The sequence below is a fragment of the Zonotrichia leucophrys genome, chromosome 12, assembly GCF_028769735.1.
Source record: "Zonotrichia leucophrys gambelii isolate GWCS_2022_RI chromosome 12, RI_Zleu_2.0, whole genome shotgun sequence".
Classification (NCBI taxonomy): domain Eukaryota; kingdom Metazoa; phylum Chordata; class Aves; order Passeriformes; family Passerellidae; genus Zonotrichia; species Zonotrichia leucophrys.
The window spans coordinates 19506664-19526917 of NC_088182.1; the positions used below are offsets into that span (position 1 = coordinate 19506664).

The window sequence follows — 20254 nt, forward strand, 5'->3', positions numbered from 1 at the left end:
TAACCAAAGGTAGCCCTGGGTGAGGACAGACTAGACTTCTGCAAACAGCCTTGTCAAAAGATCCTTTGATTTGTTCAGAGATACAGATGTTAATCTTCTCATTAATCTGAAAGTTGTCTTTTAAGTCTTCAGTTTCCAGGAATTACTGTCATTTCAGTCCTCGTTCTAGAGTGTTTTTGTTATAATGAATGCATACAAGGAAATGACAGAACTTTGCAGCAGCAGCTTATAAAGGTTACAGGAATGCTGAAGCATTCAGTGCAAGGCAGCAGCAGCACAAGTATTTAAATGTGGGAGTCTCCTGTCACTATGGTAAATTTAAGAATCAGATATTCAGAATGTATGAAATCATCATTCACAGGCTTCATGTGTAAAAGGATAAAAAAAACTATCAGTTGTAAACTTCATGTTCATTCCCTTCCCTCTGCTCTTTCCATTTGTGATTGAGAATGTTTTTGTACGTTTGTAGTGACGATGGTAATCTCCCAATGATGTTTGAAAAGCTGTTTATCTTTGCCAGTTACTTTGTGGGAATCAGTATTTACTATTACAGTATTTAGTATTACTGCTTGAATAATACCTCAGCACACCTACTCACAAACTTCTTACTTCTTAAGACTCACACAACATGGTGATATTTTGGGTTACAAGGTCATTTCAGGATTAAAACAATGATTTTATTTGCAGTCATCGTGTATCCTCATGAGAATTGTGTCCTGAAAAGCGTACTACAGCTGTCTTGTGGTGAAGTGGCTGAGTGCTGGAGGTGTGCTGGAGGTCTGCTTCAGGTTAATCTCATAAACCTCAAATGTTCTCTGTAGGCTACTGGGGAAGCCTATATAATCTCTATTTTCTCTCCATTTATCCTGCTTTCCAGAGTTTACCTCTGGAGGGTAAGCACACTGCTGCTGACTTAGTTTAGTTACAAGAGCTCTGGCAAATCTTGCTGCAGGATGCATTCAGCTAATGACCTACTTCTAGCTTAGGACTGACCAAGCTCTTAAAAAAGCAGAAGCCGATTTGAACATATGCCCAAAAGTTCTTGCAAAGCTGGCAGTGCCAGTAAAGATGGATTTGGGCTGCTGTGCAGGTGTGGGGTGTGAAAGGGCTCTGGTGCAGGAGTGCCTTTATTTTGGTTGGCTCTCTTACAAGGCTTGGGCAGTCTGTGCGAGACATAAGGAGAGAACAGTGTCTGAAGCACTGATTAGCCTTCTCTAACTTTTTTGAGCACCCAGACTATAATGAGCTGGTGATGCTCATTCTCCTCCAGTGTCTACATTATTTTGCTGCTCTCAGAAATGAGTATGTTATGAAATGCTGTAATGAAGACAATAAAAAGAAAATCTAGGTATTAAGATATGTTAAGAGAATCAATAAATTAGTTTCTGAAGAAATGTAAATGATCCTTAAGATTTATGTAGAGAGGTAATGAATATTAATATCTAAAATCTTGTCATCTTTGTTGTACAAACCAAACACTGGCAACTTAATAATAGTTCCTGAATAATTGGCAAGGATATTGTACATGAGGGTTATGGGAAGCTGGGAAAAATGCATAATAAACTGACACATCAGGATTACTACTAAATATATAGATGGCAAGATAGTGGATCTATCATGAAATGGATGGCTTCTTGACTTTTAAATCATTATTTTTTCTATGAAGTTTCAAAGCCAATAAGAAACAACAGCAGCAGCAGTCAGTGGGGTTCTTCAGTGATCAGTGTCTGTGTACATGGCCTCATCACTGCTCAGAGGACAGGAGCTGCTGGGTCACAGAGTGCCCCATTGTGTTTGGCTGCCAAGGGCACAGTGCTGACCGTGCTGCCTTTCCCTCCCAGGGCTGGAAACGAAGGCTCTCCCTTGCTCTGCTTGTCAAGCCCTGCACCAGGTTATTGCCATGTCCCGATAAATCCATGTGTGTAGTGAAGCCATCTGCTCTCTCTGCTCAGTGGCAAAAGGCGTGCTTGCACAAGCTGGCAGAGCTCCTGCTTGGATCCCAGGGTTTGTTACTTTGAGCCCAGCCCCAGGTGACCTGCTGTTCCCATCACGGATGTACTCAGCCAAGAGGAAAGCCGTGTCTCTTGGGCAGTAGCCCTCGTGCAAAATCAAGTGTGCTGAGCTCAAGCTGTGCTGTCAGGAAGGATTGTAAGGTTAAAAATCACAGTTAATGAATAAGACCAGAACCTGGAGCTGTGCTTGGCAACCAGAGCTCTGCTGAGGTGCAATGGCTGGTGCCTTCAGAGTCTGTAATGGCACTCAGGTGTTCATTAAGCAGGTTACTGTTGTGCAGATTGATGCTGACCCTCTGCTTGGATTAGCCTCAGCATGTCATGAGGGCACTGTTGAAAGCAGAGGTCCATAGATTGTGTGGTGCCTTAGGCCTCAGTGAGCATCCAAACGTGCTGGTGAGCAGTAGGATGAGGTTTGGTATGAAAACTGTAATATGCACCATGGTAATGGGGCTGAACATGCTGATCCTAGTAGTAGTCTGTGTAGCTTTCAGGGGAGGCACTGCTCATTTCTCAGTGGAAGTCTCCATACATGATTCTGTCAGCTGAGGATGCAGGGAGTTTGGCAGCAGTCTCAGTGGAGATTTTTCAAAGGGTTAAGGAACGCCCTGGAAAAATTAGTGGATATGGACAACTACTGGATCTATCTGTTAGGTTAAATGCTAATTTTTGGTGGACAGTGCTAGAGTTGCTTGTTAGTGGATTCAGCTGCAATTCCTCATGCCCATCACTCAGAGAGGAAACTCTTATTTGCCCATCACTCAGAGAGGAAACTCTATTCCAGCCCACTAGATTGACCTTCGTGTTAAACCTTTCCACAAGAAGCATGGTTACCTGCACCCAGCTGTGTGTCCTGCACAGGGCATGCATCTGCAGGAGCAAGTCCAGAGAGGGCTATGAAGGTGTTCTGAGGGCTGGAACACTTCTGCTGTGGAGACACTCTGGGAGGACTCTTTATCCTGGAGAAGACAAGGCTTAGGGAGAATTGGAGCCCTTTCCAGTACCTAAAGGGACTCCAAGAGAGCTGCAGGTGGACTTGGGACAAGGGCTTGGAGTGAGAGTGGTGAGGCCCCAGCACAGGTCATCCTGCCACACTGGGGGATGTAACAAGGTGTTCTTTAAGGTCTGTTCCCACTCTAGCCATTCTAGTGATCTTGTGTATTATTATTTAACACAACATAGAAGGCAGTGTGCATCTCTAGTGTAACCTTTGTAGCATGTGGCTGAATAAAAGGCTGAGGTATTCTTCCTGTGACCTTCATGTCACAGGGTTGTGGAAGTTTTCATCCACAGATTAAAAGCTTTGAACCGTATTTGAATGTTGAAACGTAAGGTAGAAAACATAGACATAAAACATTCTGTTCTTATAAGCTTTAGAAGTGTGTTCAGTGTAAGTGAAAGAAACACTGGGAAAACACTGGTGGTGTGTACAGCTTTGCTTCTGATATCTAAAGCAATTACAGAACAGTTTGAAAGCAGACATAAAAGACATACTTTTATTTGTATTTGCTGTTCTGGGCCTAAGCAAGCAGAGAAACCCAGAGAGATGAGCTGTGCACCAGGGCAGGGTAGCTCGGCTGGCTATTAGAGCCCATCTTTCGAGTGTGGTGGTGCATAAAACATGGAAGCAACCAAAATAGAACATGATTTTATAGTGAGGTGACCAACTAAATATGTCAGAGTGTTTATTTGTGTTGCTGTGTGTGATTTTGTAAAACTGCCCTGAGCTCTGTGAAGAGTAACTGTAATGCTAGGCTGGGTTTGTTCATGAAAAGCAGGAGAGCTCTTTGGGGTGTTCTGGAGCTTTGCTCTGTAATCCTGACCATCACCTCTGCTGTGGTTTGCCTGCCCTTGGCTATAGAATCACATATTAGGTTGCTGCCCCATTGCTTTGTAGCCGTGCTGGCACCAGTGGGATGTGTTCCCCAGGCTGTATGCAGTGGATTTCCAGCAGAATGAGCAGGTCTGGGCTCCCTCAGGGAATCCCCCTGGGCTGTAACCTGAACCTGCACTAACAAGTTCCTTGAACCTTTCCACACTGCATAACTGGCTCAGAGTTGGCAGGGTGCAGGCACACTGTGAACTGTGTCAGGCTCGGGTTGCTCCAAGGCCAAAGGTATAGTGTCTCAGCCTTGACTTGAACTTGTCTTCTGTTCTGGCTGTCTTCAGATGGAGGAATGGAGATGATGTAGTAGCAATGTAGAGTGAACTGTCTTCGTGCCGATGCAGATGAGAGGGAGATTAGGCACAAAACCACTAACCTCTTCATAGAAAGCAGTGCAATCAATGGGAAGGCTTAATATAAAGTAATGTTTTGTAAAATGTTTAGGGAGAACTCCACACTTGCCTATATTTGACATCTCATTCCATTGTAGTAGCTGAACAGCTGCAGACAAGTATAATAATACCAGGTTTAAATATGATTCAAATAGAATCACTATGATCGTATTGTTCTTAAAAGACCACCTCTGGAATAGGTTTCTGATCATACACAAGTGTTGTTAAATGTGACAGTATGATCACAGACAGATATAACACAGATATTTAAGGAGAAAATTGCACTTTTAAGTTAAAATCACAGAATGGTTTAGATTGGAAGGGACCTTAAGCACCATCCATTTCCAATCCTGCTATGGGCAGGAACAAATTCCAGTAGACCAGGTTTCTTTCAAGCCCTGTCCACCCTGGCATCGAACACTTCCAGGGGAAATTGTGCTGTTTGTTTTAGAAAAATGTGTGTATTCCCTCTATGTTGTATATTCATTTGAAAATATTAGCATGACATTCCTAGTGTATGCATGTCTGTATACACCTAATTTGTAAGTGATCACAATTAAAAGTATTTCATGCAGGGTTTAAATTACCTGTTTGGCAGTGTAATCCAGCACACTACTGCAATCTCGAAGTGATGCTTTTTCAATCAAAATCTCTTCCATGTGAAGTTTGAAATAAGTGCTGGAATATGAAATACTAAGTCAGGCTGATTTCTTTCTGTTGTTGCCACCCTGCAGTTTCACCGGTGATAATTAAGGAATGGGCTGCTTACAAAGGCAAATCTCCTCAGACCCCTGAGCTGGTGGAAGCCCTTGCCTTCAGGGAGTGGACCTGCCCAAACCTGAAGAAGCTGTGGCTGGGCAAAGCTGTGGAAGACAAGAACCGACGTATGAGGGCGTTCCTGGCCTGTATGCGATCAGACACACCAGCAATGCTCAACCCAACTAATGTGCCCACTCATCTTATGGTGCTCTGCTGTGTGCTGAGGTTAGTGTCATCTCCAGGGCCATCAGAACCGAGGAAAGGTTTTACTCTGGGATCTCTAGAAAGTGCTAATTCATATTTGCAGCCTCACTGGGGGAGGGGGTTTGGTTGTAGAAAAGCGTGTGTGTAGTTCTGTATCAGTCTCTAAAGGATTGAGGGGAAGATAATAAAGGTCTTGTGTTGCAGAGAGGTTTTATCATTTGAATTAGTTTTACCTTAGTGTACTCAAGACTTCAGCTCAGTAAAAATAAACAACTTTTGGGGCCTCAGAGGCTTCTGTGGGTAAAGTTGCACAACAAAAGCTTCCAGATTTCCAAAGAAAATGTCATAAGTTCCAAAATCCAGAACTATTTAATTTTCACATTGAAAATTGACAGATGAATTGGGAGATGCTTACATTTGGGGTAATTATTTAAGACAATTAGCTTATAGTTCTTTCAGAATCCAAGGTAAGCATCTTAAACATGGTAAAATTTAAGCCATTTTTGAGAATGATAGATGTAAATTTGTCTTTGGTTCTGTTAAACCTCATCTTGCCTTTTGAGCACTGTTTCTCCTTATAGGCTACTTGGTATGCAAAAGAAGTGGTATCTTAGAGCTGCTCTTTTCCCTGCCCAGCATGTTTGTGTGGTGTGCCATGTCCCTGTGTGTGTGCCCGGTGCTTTGTGCCGTGGCCGCTGCGGGGCGCTGACGGCGCCGTGCTTCCCTCGCAGGTACATGGTGCAGTGGCCGGGGGTGCGCATTCTGCGCCGCCAGGAACTCGATGCTTTCCTTGCCCAGGCGTTGTCTCCAAAGCTCTATGAACCTGACCAGCTTCAGGAACTCAAGGTAATTCTTAACTAGGACTTAGATAATTTGAGAGATTTGTTTGCAGCTGATGCAGGAGTTAACTGTAGTTGGCTGATCTGTATGTGCCTCACTAAAAGCCTGTACTTTCCAAAATATTAGTCATAGCGGCTTAAAGTGTTGCAGAGATGGCTGCAATGGTGTGCAATGTCCATTTTCCAAATACAACACAATGCATCAAAATCACCGTCTGGGTTGGGTTGGGAAAGACCTTAAATAAGGCCCATCTCGTTCCACTCCCTGACATGGGCAGGGACACATTCCACTATCCCAAGTTGCTCCAAGCCCCATCTAACCTGGCCTGGAACACTTCCAGGGATGTTGAGCCCATAGCCTAAATGACATCTAGGGTATAGATTTTGGCAAAGGTATCTACTGTAGAGTCACCAAGTCTCACTTCTCTCTTAAGATCTGATGCATAGGGGAAGAAACTCCAGTGTGAAAATCACTGTTCTTAGAGACCTAAGAAAGGAATTCCCAGAGAAAATATTCTTGCCATTCCAACACAAACCAAAAGGCCACTAATAGCAGATAATGTTTTGATTTAGTAGTATTTTTTTAAATTTTTCAATCATACATAAGGTAATGTGGATTACTTCCATAAGATATGTTGGTTAGCTGGAAGATGCACTAATTCCCTCAGGGTTGTTACTGTCCTCAGAGGAAGCAGTTTGTGAAGTCAGACATAAAGAGCAGTGGAAATTGATTGAACCCAGCCATGTATCTGCAAAATGAGCAGGAGAGTCTTTGGGCTCTTAAAGGTTGCTTATGCATAAGGAAGGTGGTAATGGAGTTTAATTTTAAAATTTAATACCAAGGTCTTGAAAATGTTCCCAAGCAAGGGCTGATATTTTGAGAAGTATTTCAGAGAACACCAGGAGTGATATTTTCTTATGCTAGAGCTAAAAATTCACTTGCTGCAAGCAAATCCTTTTTGCTTTGACCACTACGTATTATTCACTGTTTAGTTCTACCTTAGTGTGCCTATCCTACCTCCTAAATAAAGCTGTTGTGTGCATACACACTACTTTTTTATAAAGATATCTTAAAGTGTTCTTAAAGCAAAATCTTGAATCAAACTAATAGAAAATCCATTATATAGGAGTTGAGGAGGAAATGTATTACATGGGAAGAAAAATGGAATTTTGCATTGAGCTCATTCCTGATATGTTCTGCCACACATCTAAGAAGCACTTAATTATTTGGAATAAAATTTTGAATGAAGTTCTCTAGTGCTAATTTCCTGTAAGTGTCTGTAGAAATAGTTTCCTGCACTTTGTGTTGAGAAAATAGGGGTTTGTGTTTATCTCTGGTCTCCAGAGCAGGTGGATGGGACAAGAGCTTTTCTGAAGATGGCAGCTCTGCATGCACAAGTGTGAGGTTCTGGTGCATTCTTCTGCTCAAACCTCTGAAAGTCTGGGTGACCTTTTAAAATCCCTCTGTTGGCAAGAGTTTTGAAAAGAATGTAACTATTGGAATAACTTTGAATTATATCTCACTGCGATCTTACTGTATTTACTCTGGTTTTAAACAGATTGAGAATCTGGATCCCCGTGGAATCCAGCTGTCTGCTCTCTTTATGAGCGGTGTGGACATGGCTCTTTTTGCCAACGACGCCTGCGGACAGCCCATTCCATGGGAGCACTGCTGTCCCTGGATGTATTTTGATGGGAAATTATTCCAGACCAAGCTCATCAAAGCAAGCCGGGAGAAAGTTCCGCTCATCGACCTCTGTGATGGTCAGGTGTGTAGCTGGCAGGGTGATGGAGTGTCCCATGTGTGCACAGGGGTTCCATGGCCTGGCTTGTCATTTACCACATGTGTCACCTCTGCTTTTAAAGCAAATATGAGGGGAGTGGCTAATGGGTGGGTTTCGCTGTTTAGTTCCTTATTTCTTGATGAGTAGGATGGCATTTGGGTAGATTTGGAAGAAGAGGCATCAAGTTGAATTTGATTTTTTTTTTTTTCTCTCTGAAAACGGAAACACTGATATGATGAATGGCCAAGTTGGAAACTCTGCTCATTTGTTCAAGTCCCACCTTTTTGGGTCAGACAGTCCAAAATACTAAACTGCATTGGGTTTGTAGTGAAAGAAAATTGGTGTTTTCTAACTGACTTGACAGATTGTAAAGTCATTCCTGGGGTCCTCAGCTCAAAATCTTTTAACATTTCTTACAATCATCTTAAAATACGAACGAAGGCCTTTTTTGTGTTATCCAAATCATGCAAAGTTACTGTCCACCTCTAAAACCAGGAAACTGATAAAACAGTTTACTGAATGACCCAAACTTTTTTGTTTTTAACTTTTTGAAAGATATGAAATTGTATCCCTTCTTTTTTTGTGAATTGAGGGAAGCTGATCCCAAGTTTGCTTTTGATGGTGGCTGTGGTCCCTTCTCAGGGTTGTAACCCTCCAGGCATGTTTCAGCCTGTATGCACGGACTCTGGGTTGCAGTCCAGGTCTAGGATGATGATTCTCTCTCTACTTCTGTAATATTTTGGGTTTTCCTTTGAATTTGTTATGTAAATGTAGCTTTATACAATTGAAATGAGAATTTTAATGTCCCTCTGTGACCTTCTCTTTATTCCTAGGCTGAGCAGGCAGCCAAGGTTGAAAAGATGCGTCAGAGCATCCTAGAAGGATTAAATTTCTCCAGGCAGAACCATCCTCTCCCTTTCCCACCTCCACCTGCCATGCCTTTCTATCCAGCTTCTATGTATCCTCGACACTTTGGGCCAGTCCCACCACCTCAGGGCAGGGGGAGAGGCTTTGCTGGTAAGTGATGGGACAGCGGTGCCACACGTCACCGTACCTTGCACATTCCCAAAACTGCCAAGTCTGCTCAATTTCATAGGGAAAATACAGAAAAGCAAGTGGTGGGCTTGTGTTGGCATGTGCCTGCCACTTTGTTTTGGGGTTGCTTTTATTAGCCCATTGATATGGAATGTGCTGTATTGCTACATATTTTCATCAGGATTTTAGTAACTGTGCCAGATCAAAATATTTTTACTGTTTTTGTAGAAGTAGAAAAAAGAGGAATAGATTGACACTGGGCGATATGAAAAAACTTCTATTTGCACAGTAAATTGGTTCAAAACATTTATAAATTATCAGACACAGTTTAACTGTCAGGGCTAAAGACAACCTTTCCCCCTCTCCACTCCTCTGTGTTTTGCTGCAGTCATATAGCCAGTGGCACCCTCAAGTGTAAATACTGACATAAACATTGCAGGCTGTTCCTAGAATTGCTCACTTCCTCAAAATCTCTCCGTACCAAGGCCCAGAGGTGTAGAGATACTGGCCACAGGCATTTCAGGGGTGCCATGACTGTAGCTACCAATGCTCACTGCCAAAAAATTGTCCCAAGCCTTTACAATGCCACAGAAGCTGGGATCCCATCCCAAGCCCCAGCGCCTGCCCTTTGGATCAGAGCTCCCTGCTAGCTGGGACAGCAGGATGCCTCTGGCCAGGGCTCCCTCGGCAGTGTTGCAGTGTTGCCTGCGGGAGCGCGGCCCTCCCGCCTGCCTCTGCAAGGGTGGAAGGAGGCAGCCACCTCTCCGCTGGGGCTTTCCCAGTTGCCTGGCCCCCTCACAGCTTTTCCCCTGTCTTTCTTTACCCTGGGTCTAACAGGAGTCTATGGCTTTGGAGGCCCTTATGGGGAAACAGTAGCCACAGGCACTTACCGGGCCTTCCGGGTGGCGGCAGCGGCAGGACACTCCGGAGCCTTCTCTGGCAATGACAGCAACAGGACTAGCAAGTTTCAGGGCGGTAATTATACCCAAACCCCTTTTCTTAGAGCTTCTGGCAACGCCTTCCTCCACTGTACGGGCTGGTCTGAGGCTTTCCTTCTGACTCCCTGTCTCCTTAACTGTCTCAGCTTCCCTCTCTAGAGCCTGCCCGGCTGCTGTCCGCTCTGCTCCCATCCCTGCCGCAAGCCCCCAGGCTCCTCGTGCCAGAAACCTCTTCCAAACACAGGAGGAGAGCCCAAACCCAGCAGGGAGCCTGTCTCCCACTGGCCAAGAGGGCATCTGTAACCCATTGGCCTCTGTATTAACAGGCATTTTCCAAAATCTGGGGACAGTTGAGCTTTTTGCAAAGACCTAGCATAGAAATGACTGTCTTTGGTATTACTGCTGAGCCCTTCTTTGCTGGCATCAGTGCTGGTGTGGACACAGGAGTGGGATTTACTTCCCTACCTGTGTGCCCATTGCTTACTTCCTGTATGTGAGATGATGGAAGCTTGTTGAGGGTAAATTTTTCCCACATATTTAGCTGTTGTTTCTGGCCTCTGAGCTTTTATTCTAAGAGCAAACATACTTCTAGTGCTTCATGTATGGATAACTCTGGCCCTGCAAACCATCTGCATTTGGAGCTGAAGGACTTGCACAGGGAAGTAGGAACCTTCTGGATGTAAGCAGTAGTGTAGTTCCCAGCCTGTAACATTTGGAGACTAATTATGGCTGCATAAATGCTGTGGTTTGTAACCCTTTTGGTGCTGATGGTCTTACCAGTAACATCTTGCTCAGTTCACATACCTGGATTTCTTGAAATACATGTTATGCCCCAGAGCTGATTTAGTATAAAGACATGAGCAACTTGAACAGAAGATGTAGTTGCATCTTAGACAACTGTAACTTCAGCTGCCTTCTTTGAGGAGAAATGATAAACACACCTTTTAAACCAGATCTGTTTGAATGCTACATTTTTATAGCAACTTAAGTGTTAGTACAGCTTATCCAGCCTAGTAAGTTCTTTATTGCCAATATAATCTGTGTGATCTATGCTGATACTTACTGTTGGCTAAAAAGTGCCTTGAGCCTGCAAGAATTCCTTCTTCTTCAAGAATGCAGGAAAAAAAACAGTCTTCAGCCAGCTTGTAAAACTCCCCTGGTTTCTTGAGGCCTAGCTCAAGTATATGTTCAATTACTGAAACTGAAGCATTCATGTCAGACAATTTTTCTTTTCAGAATTCATATCTATTTTGAAAAAAGGGTGGGGGAAACAGGCTCTTGGAGTTCTAACACTTCTGGAATACTGCAAAATGAGCAATAACCTCACAGTATCCCTAGAGGAAATGTGGTGATGAAATCTGGGCAAGCCAGCTTTCCATTCTTTTGGAACTTTACTGTGATGATTGTGAAGATCAAAGTTTGGTTTTGCTTTTATGTGCAGGAGTCCAACCTATTCCTTCTCAGGGAGGGAAACTTGAAATTGCCGGCACTGTAGTCGGCCATTGGGCTGGAAGCAGACGTGGACGAGGGGGTAGAGGGCCATTTCCTCTGCAGGTGGTGTCCGTGGGAGGACCAGCCAGAGGGTAAGTGCCAGCCTGGGGATGTGCTGCTCACCTGGGGTTTAATCACTGGGGAAACGAGGAAAGCAGAAGCTGGAAGCAGTAGAGATTGCTATGACACGCTTTAGAACACATAGGGTGAATTATACCCACTGAATATTCGAGAAAAACATTGGCATTCCTTTTAAGATGCTTTTCACCAGTTATTTGTATAAATATAAGCATTTTTATGTGCAAATAAAATTCATACTCAGTCTGAAATACATATTGGTATTATATTATATGTGTATATATATATATATATATACACATATATATACACACACACAAACACAGAGGTTGCTTTTGAGTGAGGAAATGACTTAGAGACTTTTCCCTGAAACCAGTAGATGCATTACATTAAACACCTTTCCTTTTTGTGGAAGGACATTTATCAAGAAGCATGATAACAGTTTTAATAACTGCATTATGTAATCCTGTGAAGCAGAAAACACTTGAAGGACATTTCTGAGTTTAATAGTTCTCTGTTACAGTTCTCATGATGGAAGTGTGCTTAAAAGAATATTAATTTCTTTAGCTCTTCCATTTCATTTCACTACAGCTGAAGTTATAGGTGCACAACATGTCTGAAACGCAAGTACTTTATTACAAAAATATCTAGTTTGTTACTTTTAAGATGGTATTTTTTTCCATAGGCTTGCTGGTTCTGTGCCTTACAGAACTCTATCTTTCAGTAAGGTTGTGTCTGTTACAGGAGACAATCCTAAAGTACTGTGTATTGTGTCTGTCTGTATTAGTGCAGTAAAGATGATGGATTTATTGCCACCCAGAGCTAGGGAGCAGCAGTGTGAAAGACTGCATCTCATGAATTTCATCTCTCTGCTCGTTTACTCCAGTGTGCACTATGGAGCTTCATGCTGGAGTCAGCCAGAGCTGTTGGAATGCGTGTTGTGTTGGGCTGAGTGAGGAGCTGGGTTAATCTGAAGCTCTGGGAGAACTGGAGCTGCTGTGGGGCCAGGGAGAGGCAGGAGCTGTGGGAGCAAATGTGAGCAGGTTCAGTGACTGCAGAGCTGATCTTTTTAGGGGACCTCATTTAGCTAGGACTGCCCAGTTCTCAAGAATGAGATCCAGCTGCCAAAACAGAAGCATTGAGTGTTGTTTTAGGTGTTTCAGACAGCTGTCAGGTGCCTGGGTGGGTGTGGGGGCAGGTTTGGGAGCCCTGCACTGGTCCAGAGCAGCATCTGGAGAGGGGGGGAGTGAATAAAGGTGGGGAGGAATGAGGTTTGCTTGGGTACCAGGGGACAAAATAACCTTTTTCACCACTGAAATGAGGCTATTGGATGATTATCGGTTCTGTTTTTCGTGAGGATACATGAACAGAAGCTGGTGGCTTCTCCCAGTGATGTGCACTGTGTGTCCTGCCAGAGCCAGGGTCTGTGGGCAGCCTGGGTCTCAGAGCTCACTTACATCCATCCAGGACAGCAGTTCCTCCATCTCCTGAAGGGGAAGTACCTGGATTCACACAGAACATCAGCAGCCAGGAACTGAGAACCCTCCTTGTCTGAGAAGTGAACAGATCACTGAAAGGGTGTTCCTGGTCCTGCCAGTACCTTTATGACAGAGAAATATAATTTTTCAGTAGTAGATTGCAGTTTGAGATAAGATGCCTGAAGTTTCTTTTTGTTGGAGGTACTGTCTTAAGGCAGTGTGGTTTGGTGCAGATTGTCACCCCAAAGAGCCAGGAAAATTGTCAATGCCAGATCTTCCTCTCTCCATCAGATCAGCACTGATAGGGCACTGGTCACATGTAGAGTTACTAGAATAGGCCAGAGGTAGAATGACTGCAGGCAGCTTTCCTGTTTGGTCAGTTGGTGCTAAAGTAGAACCAGTAGGAAAACATGATCATGTTAAGGGTTCTGCCTAAAGACAGAACCACAGAAATATTTTGAGTTAGAAAGGAGCCACAAGGATCATGGAGTCCAACCCCTGGCCCTTTCACAGACCCCCCAACAATCCCACCCTGGCTATCCCTGCCCAAAGGCTCTGGCAGCCTCGGGGCCGTGCCCATTCCCTGGGGAGCCTGGGCAGTGCCAGCACCCTCTGGGGCAAGAGCCTTGCCCTGAGATCCAGTGCTTTAACAGCAAGTTCATGTTGGCAGAGGTTATTTCCTACCAAAGGTCACAACTAGGAAACAGCACAGCAGGTTGTCTTAGTTCATGGCCCAGTTTTGCACACTTGTATTCCATTTTTATCTCTTTCAGCAGAGGGGATTGAGTCAGGCTTATTCACCCCATTGCCTCATGTCTCCGCAATGCTGAGTTCAGATGTTGTTCTTCTTGTGTAAAATTGTAGCAGCTGCTTTGTATTAGCCTCGATCCAGCAGTGGATTTAGTGTGATTTTCTGGGCGGGAGAAGTTTTACAGCTCCTTGAAGGACATGCTTTGACCTTGTAAAAAGAGAGCCAGTGGGGTTGGCAAGGAGGGAACACAGTGAGAGGGACTCACGTGCAAACCACAGCTCCTCTGTTCATTCTCTGCTGTCACTTCTAAACCCCAGAATTTGATCTCTTAATGCCCAGTGTGGGAATTCCCAGCATATGAGAGGAGGCTGGGGGGCACAGTGCAGTTCCCCTGGGCTTCATTCAGCTCAGGGGCCTGAGCAGCACGCAGCCAGCCCCAGTGGAGTCAGGGCTCACACCACCACCTCCTACTGCCAGGCAGCACATCCAGAGCAAACATAGGGCATTCCCAGGCTTCTAGAGCAATGCAGGATCTCTGGTAGAGAAAACAAGGAATTTTTAGGAGAACATTTACATAAGAGTTCTTGACATAATGATTGGGAAATTCAGTTTCTGCAGCTGATGGAGTTAAAGCAATTGTAGCTGCATCCTGGAATTTCTGTGGTTGGAAAAGACCTCTGAGATCATCAAGTCCAGCTGTCAACCCAGTACCCACCACCATGCTCACCCCTAAGCCGTGTCCCCAAGTGCCACATCCATGTGTTTTGTGAACAGCTCCAAAATTATGACTCCAGCAGTGCCCTGGGCAGCCTGTACCAGGGCTTGACAACCCTTTCTGTGAACAAATTTTTCCAAATATATCTAATCTAAGCCACCTTCCCTGGCACAGCCTGAGACCAAGGTGGGAAAGTTTGGTTTCATCTGATGTACTCTGTACTGAATCACACCAAAAACCATTGCCTAATGTGTCTTAGTTGGGAGTCTCCATTGAAAGGCAACCCAACTTCCCAATTGCCACATGCCAGATAAAGGTGAAGCTCATTTATTCCCTTAGTTTCTTAGATAATTTTGTACCTACACAGCTTTTTAATTCTGCCTTACTTTCTTTTATCAGGGCCTGTCTCATGTTTACGTTGGGAGCTGTTGCTTAATGGGGGAAATGTCTTTCTATGTGGTTCAAATTGCTATTTTTGTATGGTGAAAGTATTTTGAGCTCTGGTTTTAAAGTGCCATGAGGATAATTTCACATTTGGAAGATGTTTCTGCAAAGCTTGAAAATACCATTTATTGTTTCTTTTGAAAGGAAATCTAGAAAGAGACATTTTATTGCTCCGGACCCAAAAGGTTTGTTGGGTTTGATACAATTGCAAGCAGCAGAACCCTCCAATTCCGAATTAGGTATCTTTCCTCTTTCAAAATGTGTTGATGATAGGCACTAGACAGTAAAGCTAGGGAAATAATAGTCTGGCAAAACTAAATGCAAAGCCGTTGTAAACAAAACTGACCAGTGTTTTATTTTCTCCCCTTGCCCCACCCCTGCAGGCGACCTAGAGGAGTTATCTCCACTCCGGTGATAAGAACTTTTGGAAGAGGTGGAAGGTACTATGGGCGAGGTTATAAAAGCCAGGGAGCAATTCAGGTAATGAAGCCATGTGCCTGACTGCAGCACGCTCTGGGACGGGCTGGGCTGGGCTGCACCCCAGAGCAGCAGCACTTTCCCAGCTCCAAGTGCTTCTGGCGACCCGTGGAAGCTGTGAGCTGCACAGCGGTGACGGGACAGGCCGTGTCACAGCTCACTTAAAGCAAACTTTGCTTCTAAAGACAGATGTGGAAGAATGTATTTTGACATGAATCTTGTGCCTACACAGCTCTAACCAGCCATGGGAGTAGAAGAAAATTTAGAAAATGGGAGAAATACAAAGCTGAAACAAATTAGCAGTTCTGTTCCTGCCCCCATTCTTCCCCAGTTTTTTTTCTGGGACCACGGTCCAGACTCATGAAGGAAAGTTTGTAGCAGTGAAGGATCTTTGCTGCTGCCGTGCTCCAGATCTTAAAGGTCACTCTAAACTTCTTGGGAATAGCAGAGCAGCCTTTCCCCCTGAGCATGCAGGTTCCTTCCTGGTGATACCCTGCAAAGCGTCCGTGGATCATGACTTCTGTCTGTTCCATGGATCCTTCAAATATAGCTGAGGCACACTGCTGACCTGTATGAGATGTCAGTTGCTTTCAGAGTTCTGTTTTTCTTCCTTTTCCATGGTTCTGGCTGCTATGCAGTTTGGATGAATGAGTAGTAAATAGATGGAAAAACTTCCACAATAAATATGTCATATGGACATGCCATTTGTCAGAGAGACCTGAGAGTAGCGGGGTGTTTTCAGGTGTCAGACAGTAAAAGAATGTTCTCCAGTAGATAATGAAGGAACTATTAACTTCCAGTAAAACTGACTGTTTTACAGGTGTAAAAATTCAAATACTTCTCTTCCTTGTTAAATTGCTGTGTACGCAGACTATATGTCTACAAATGTACCTGTGGATCTGAAACTTTACGTTTTAAGTAGAAGAGAAACCACTGTGTTAATAATAGAGCATCTAATTTCTGATTTAAGCTTTGAAATAAAGGAAATCCTGAAAACGAGCTCCCAAATACTCCAGGCTTACTACAGGTGTACATATGGGAGTATAGTTCAGGTAATAGCTGCAGGTGTCTTGACAAGTGCCATCAAGGTTGGGTATTTGCATTTTTAATAATGATCTGTAATTTGGATGGTAAATACTTGTGATCACAAGGACCTGTGTGTAAAATTGTGCCTGGAGAAGATAAGTGGCATTCTCAATGGACCCGAGCTCATTGCATTTTGTGGTCATCAGGGCCATATAGGATGTTTCTTGTATGGGAAGATAAAAAAGATTATTTAAAATGGACATGGCAGGGAGAATTTGGGAAAGTTCCCATGCAGTGAGTGGACTGTGAGAGCCAGGTGAGGCTGGGAGGTGCCAGTGGCCCCTCTGCCTCACTGAGGCAGTGCTTGTGCAGGACCAGGCTCAGCCAGAGGCACTTCCTCCCCTCAGCCTGGGAATCTGACCAAAACAATCTCTTTGGATTTATCCAACACACCAGACTGCTCTGGTTTGTTCCAAGATGAAACTTTTCACTCTTGTTCTGGAAAGAAACTAAAGCATGTCCTGAAAGCTGAATTTAAGGATGTCTGTAAAGAGGCACGGTGACAGTGATCACCCATACCTGTGCAATGGGACTGAGAATTGTGATTATCTGGATAATGAGAATGCTGGAGAACAGCAGTTCTGACTCACCTGCAGAGTTCTGTAAAACCCTTCAGCAGCTTACTGCAGGTGTTCCAGTAGGTGACAGTGGAGGTTTTTATACTGCAGAGCTGTTTGCTGCTGTTTGAGGCATCCCTGTCATAAGCCATTTCTTAGCACTTGACTTTGTGAACAATGTGACAGACCAGTGTGCTGCTTCTTAGCAGCCTAACCTGCTTATTTTGGTTTGTTTAAAGGCTATTATAACTAAGATTAATTACAAACACATAACTAATTGTATGCTGCATCAGTCTAGTTTTTTTGGCTGTACTCAGTCTTGTACAATTTTACTATATGCTTTTTTATGAAAGCCTTTCCTAATCTTGCAAGCATATAGCTTGGTGCAGGGAATAGTGCATGGTGCTTCTGCACTCCTCCAAACGCTGGCTGGAAACAGTCGTGTTTGTGTTTGAGTAACACAGAGTCCTGCCACTGAACCACAGCACACATGAACTAAGGAGCAAAGTGCAGCTGGACGTTGATTCTCAGTTTTGGTGTTTCAGACATTTATGTAGCTCTGATGTTGTAAAGGAGGGCAACAGCAAAGTTAAAACTAAAGCATTGCCCCAGGGGCATCAGAAGGCTCTGGGGAACACCGAAAATCCTCTCCATGTATTTTGTGGGCCACTTCTTTCAGCAATGCCTAATATTTGGTGTTCACTCACGACCCTGTGCCCTGCATGCTGCCTGTTGTAGTGTCCTTATATCAGACTGTACATTTATATACATTTTTAGCACTGGTTCTTCAGTAATTCTCTTCTTTTTTTAACAACTAGGGCAAACCTCCTTACGCTGCTTCAGCAGAAGAAGTAGCCAAAGAACTTAAGTCAAAATCCGAGGAATCTAAATCCTCACTTGTGTCTTCAGATGGATCCCTGGCTGAAAATGGAGTTGTGACTGAGGAAAAACCAGCTTCCCAGATGAATGGGAATACAGGAGACATCAGGGCTTCCAATCAGTCTGAAAGTGCCTTGAGTAATGACTCTAAAATGTGCAATACGAATCCTCATTTAAATGCACTAAATGCAGACAGTGTTTGCCATAAAGATGATGCTCTTGAGGCCACTGTCTTAAAAAAAGAAGAGTAAACTTATTTTTTATAGAGGGTGAAGGATGTTGGGAAGGGTCAGGATTAGGAATATCTGGAAAGAAAGAGAGCCTACAGTTACGTACATTTTTTCCTTTCCGTAAGAGAAAAATGAGGACTTTGGAAATTCGGATCCCTCTTTGATGTCAGAGATTTAAACAACACATTTTTTTAGTTTTAACCAGTTGTAGTCAAAATGCTACAATAAAACAAAAAAAAAAAAAAAAGAATGAAGAGCATTTGACTCCCGCACTTAAAATGAAGTATACATAAAGTTTAAACTGGTTATGACAAAAGCTTGTAGTTTTGTTTTTTGAAATATAAAGAAAACAAATTTTGGCAGTCTTTAAGTATATATAGCTTAAAACTATAATTTTTAGTACTTGGCACCATATGTATGCCATTATATTTGATTTTGCATTACTGTGTCACAATAAAGCTTTCTTTAAGGCTTTGATTTCATGATTATGGGGGGAAAAAGGCACAACCACAGTTTTTTCTTTCTGAAATCTCATCACCGTTGCCGTGGTTCTTTTGTGTTAAAAATGTGCAAACTCTCGAAACTACCAATTCTCAGTAACACTGCAGTTCTGCTGAGTTCAATAGACATCATACATATGTTACGAGCGAGTTAAACGGAGATAAACTTGAAATCATAGAAGATGCAAACGACCTTTCAAAACAAACACAATGTGTTAGGAAACTTTTTGTGACTAATACCATGCATCCGTGATCAATGAACTATGTGGTTTTGAATCAGACGTAGACCATTAGTACTACTATTTGAGCTAAACTTCTGCATGGTTCATGATTTTTAAAGTGTGTAGTTAATATTATGCATGTTATTGTCCTCTTTCTTCCATTCTTACAAGTACTGTGCCCATTTGCAAAACAAAAAAAGCTAATAATCAGTAATAGTCCTATAAAAGATGTTAACTATGTTTAGTCATTGACTGATCTTGCTCTAACCTTAAAATTTTGTGATTATTGACCTCTGTTGCATTTATTCTAAAACTTAAAAAAAAAAAATTATCTAGCCGTTTTGAATATCAACGTTACCCTGGTGTACTCATTGCTGTATGCATTATTGTTCTCTGTTGCTGTTTTATGCCTTCATATTAGCAAATATGAAATTCTGTGAAAAACAAAAAAAAAACGCTTTGATCTTCAAAAAAAAAAGTACCCCCCTTCTGTAGCAGGAAACAAATGGCTTGTTCTTGAGAACTTTCCCATCAAGAATTTAGTATAAGCAAATATACCTGTATCATTTTGATGTTTTTGTTAGTGTTTCCAAACTTAATGTACTTCAAAATCAGAATCATTTCTTTATATTCGTTTTCATATAATTCTCCTGATGCTCTTCATCACACATTAGTGATCAGAAATGAGGTGTAATTCCCCATTCCCTGCCCGCCAGAGCTAAGTAGGTATCTTAATGTAAGTTGAAGGGAGTTCTGCCCCAACTCATGGATTGTGCAAGAATGAACTACTGTTGGGTTTGGCTGGTTGTAGATGGATTGTGGTGTGGTGTCTTTGAAGGCTATTGAATGCAACTTACAGTGCTTAATAAAAATCTTTATTCTTTTAGTATAAAATACTGTATGCCTTTTTTGTCAAGTATTTTTTTAATTAACATGTAAATAAAAGTTTTTCCTATGCCCAAGTCAAGTGGTTGAGTTGCCAGGATCTGTGGTGTCCTCCTAAAAGGCAGAGAAGGGAAGCGTGGCCTTTGGTTGTGGCTGCCCCTGGGTCCCTGGCAGTGCCCAAGGCCAGGCTGGACAGGGCTTGGAGCAGCCTGGGACAGGGGGAGGTGTCCCTGCCATGGCAGGGGTGGCACTGGAGGGGCATTAAGGTCCTTCCAACCCAAACCAGTCTGGGATTCTGTGATTCACTCGCTGCTGGGGGACACCACACCTGGTTGGAGTCATGCCCTGGCTTGTTGGTGTGTGCAGCTCCTTTAGATGTCACCTTTAAATGTCAGATGGGTGGAGAGATGCAAATAACCCAGAAATAACGGGGCAGTTTAAAGGAAAAGAACTGCAGGCACTCACAGAGGTTGTTGGGGGTGGGCAGTGAGAGTGGTGGGCAATGCCTCTACAGAGCTGGGATCCAATGAGTCTGTTACACAGATCCAAGTGACAGAACACGAGGAGCTCCAGATTTACACCTTGGTGTAAACTGGGGGGCTTTCTCCCCTGCT

General features: G+C 43.3%; 1 protein-coding gene across 2 annotated transcripts in view; it reads left to right on the forward strand.

Moving 5' to 3' along the window:
* FAM120A (family with sequence similarity 120 member A) overlaps positions 1–19649 on the forward strand; it is a 48858-nt gene extending 29209 nt beyond the window's left edge. Inside the window, exons 11-18 of one of the 2 annotated variants that reach the window (XM_064724484.1) lie at positions 5024–5273; positions 5984–6098; positions 7651–7860; positions 8709–8892; positions 9748–9885; positions 11290–11431; positions 15189–15285; positions 17744–19649. In XM_064724484.1, coding sequence (XP_064580554.1) covers positions 5024–5273; positions 5984–6098; positions 7651–7860; positions 8709–8892; positions 9748–9885; positions 11290–11431; positions 15189–15285; positions 17744–18055 — 1448 coding nt within the window. In that variant the 3' untranslated portion in view covers positions 18056–19649. The remainder of the gene's footprint in view (positions 1–5023; positions 5274–5983; positions 6099–7650; positions 7861–8708; positions 8893–9747; positions 9886–11289; positions 11432–15188; positions 15286–17743) is intronic. The other variant, XM_064724486.1, reaches the window with a different exon arrangement.
* The last annotated feature ends 605 nt before the right edge of the window (positions 19650–20254 follow it).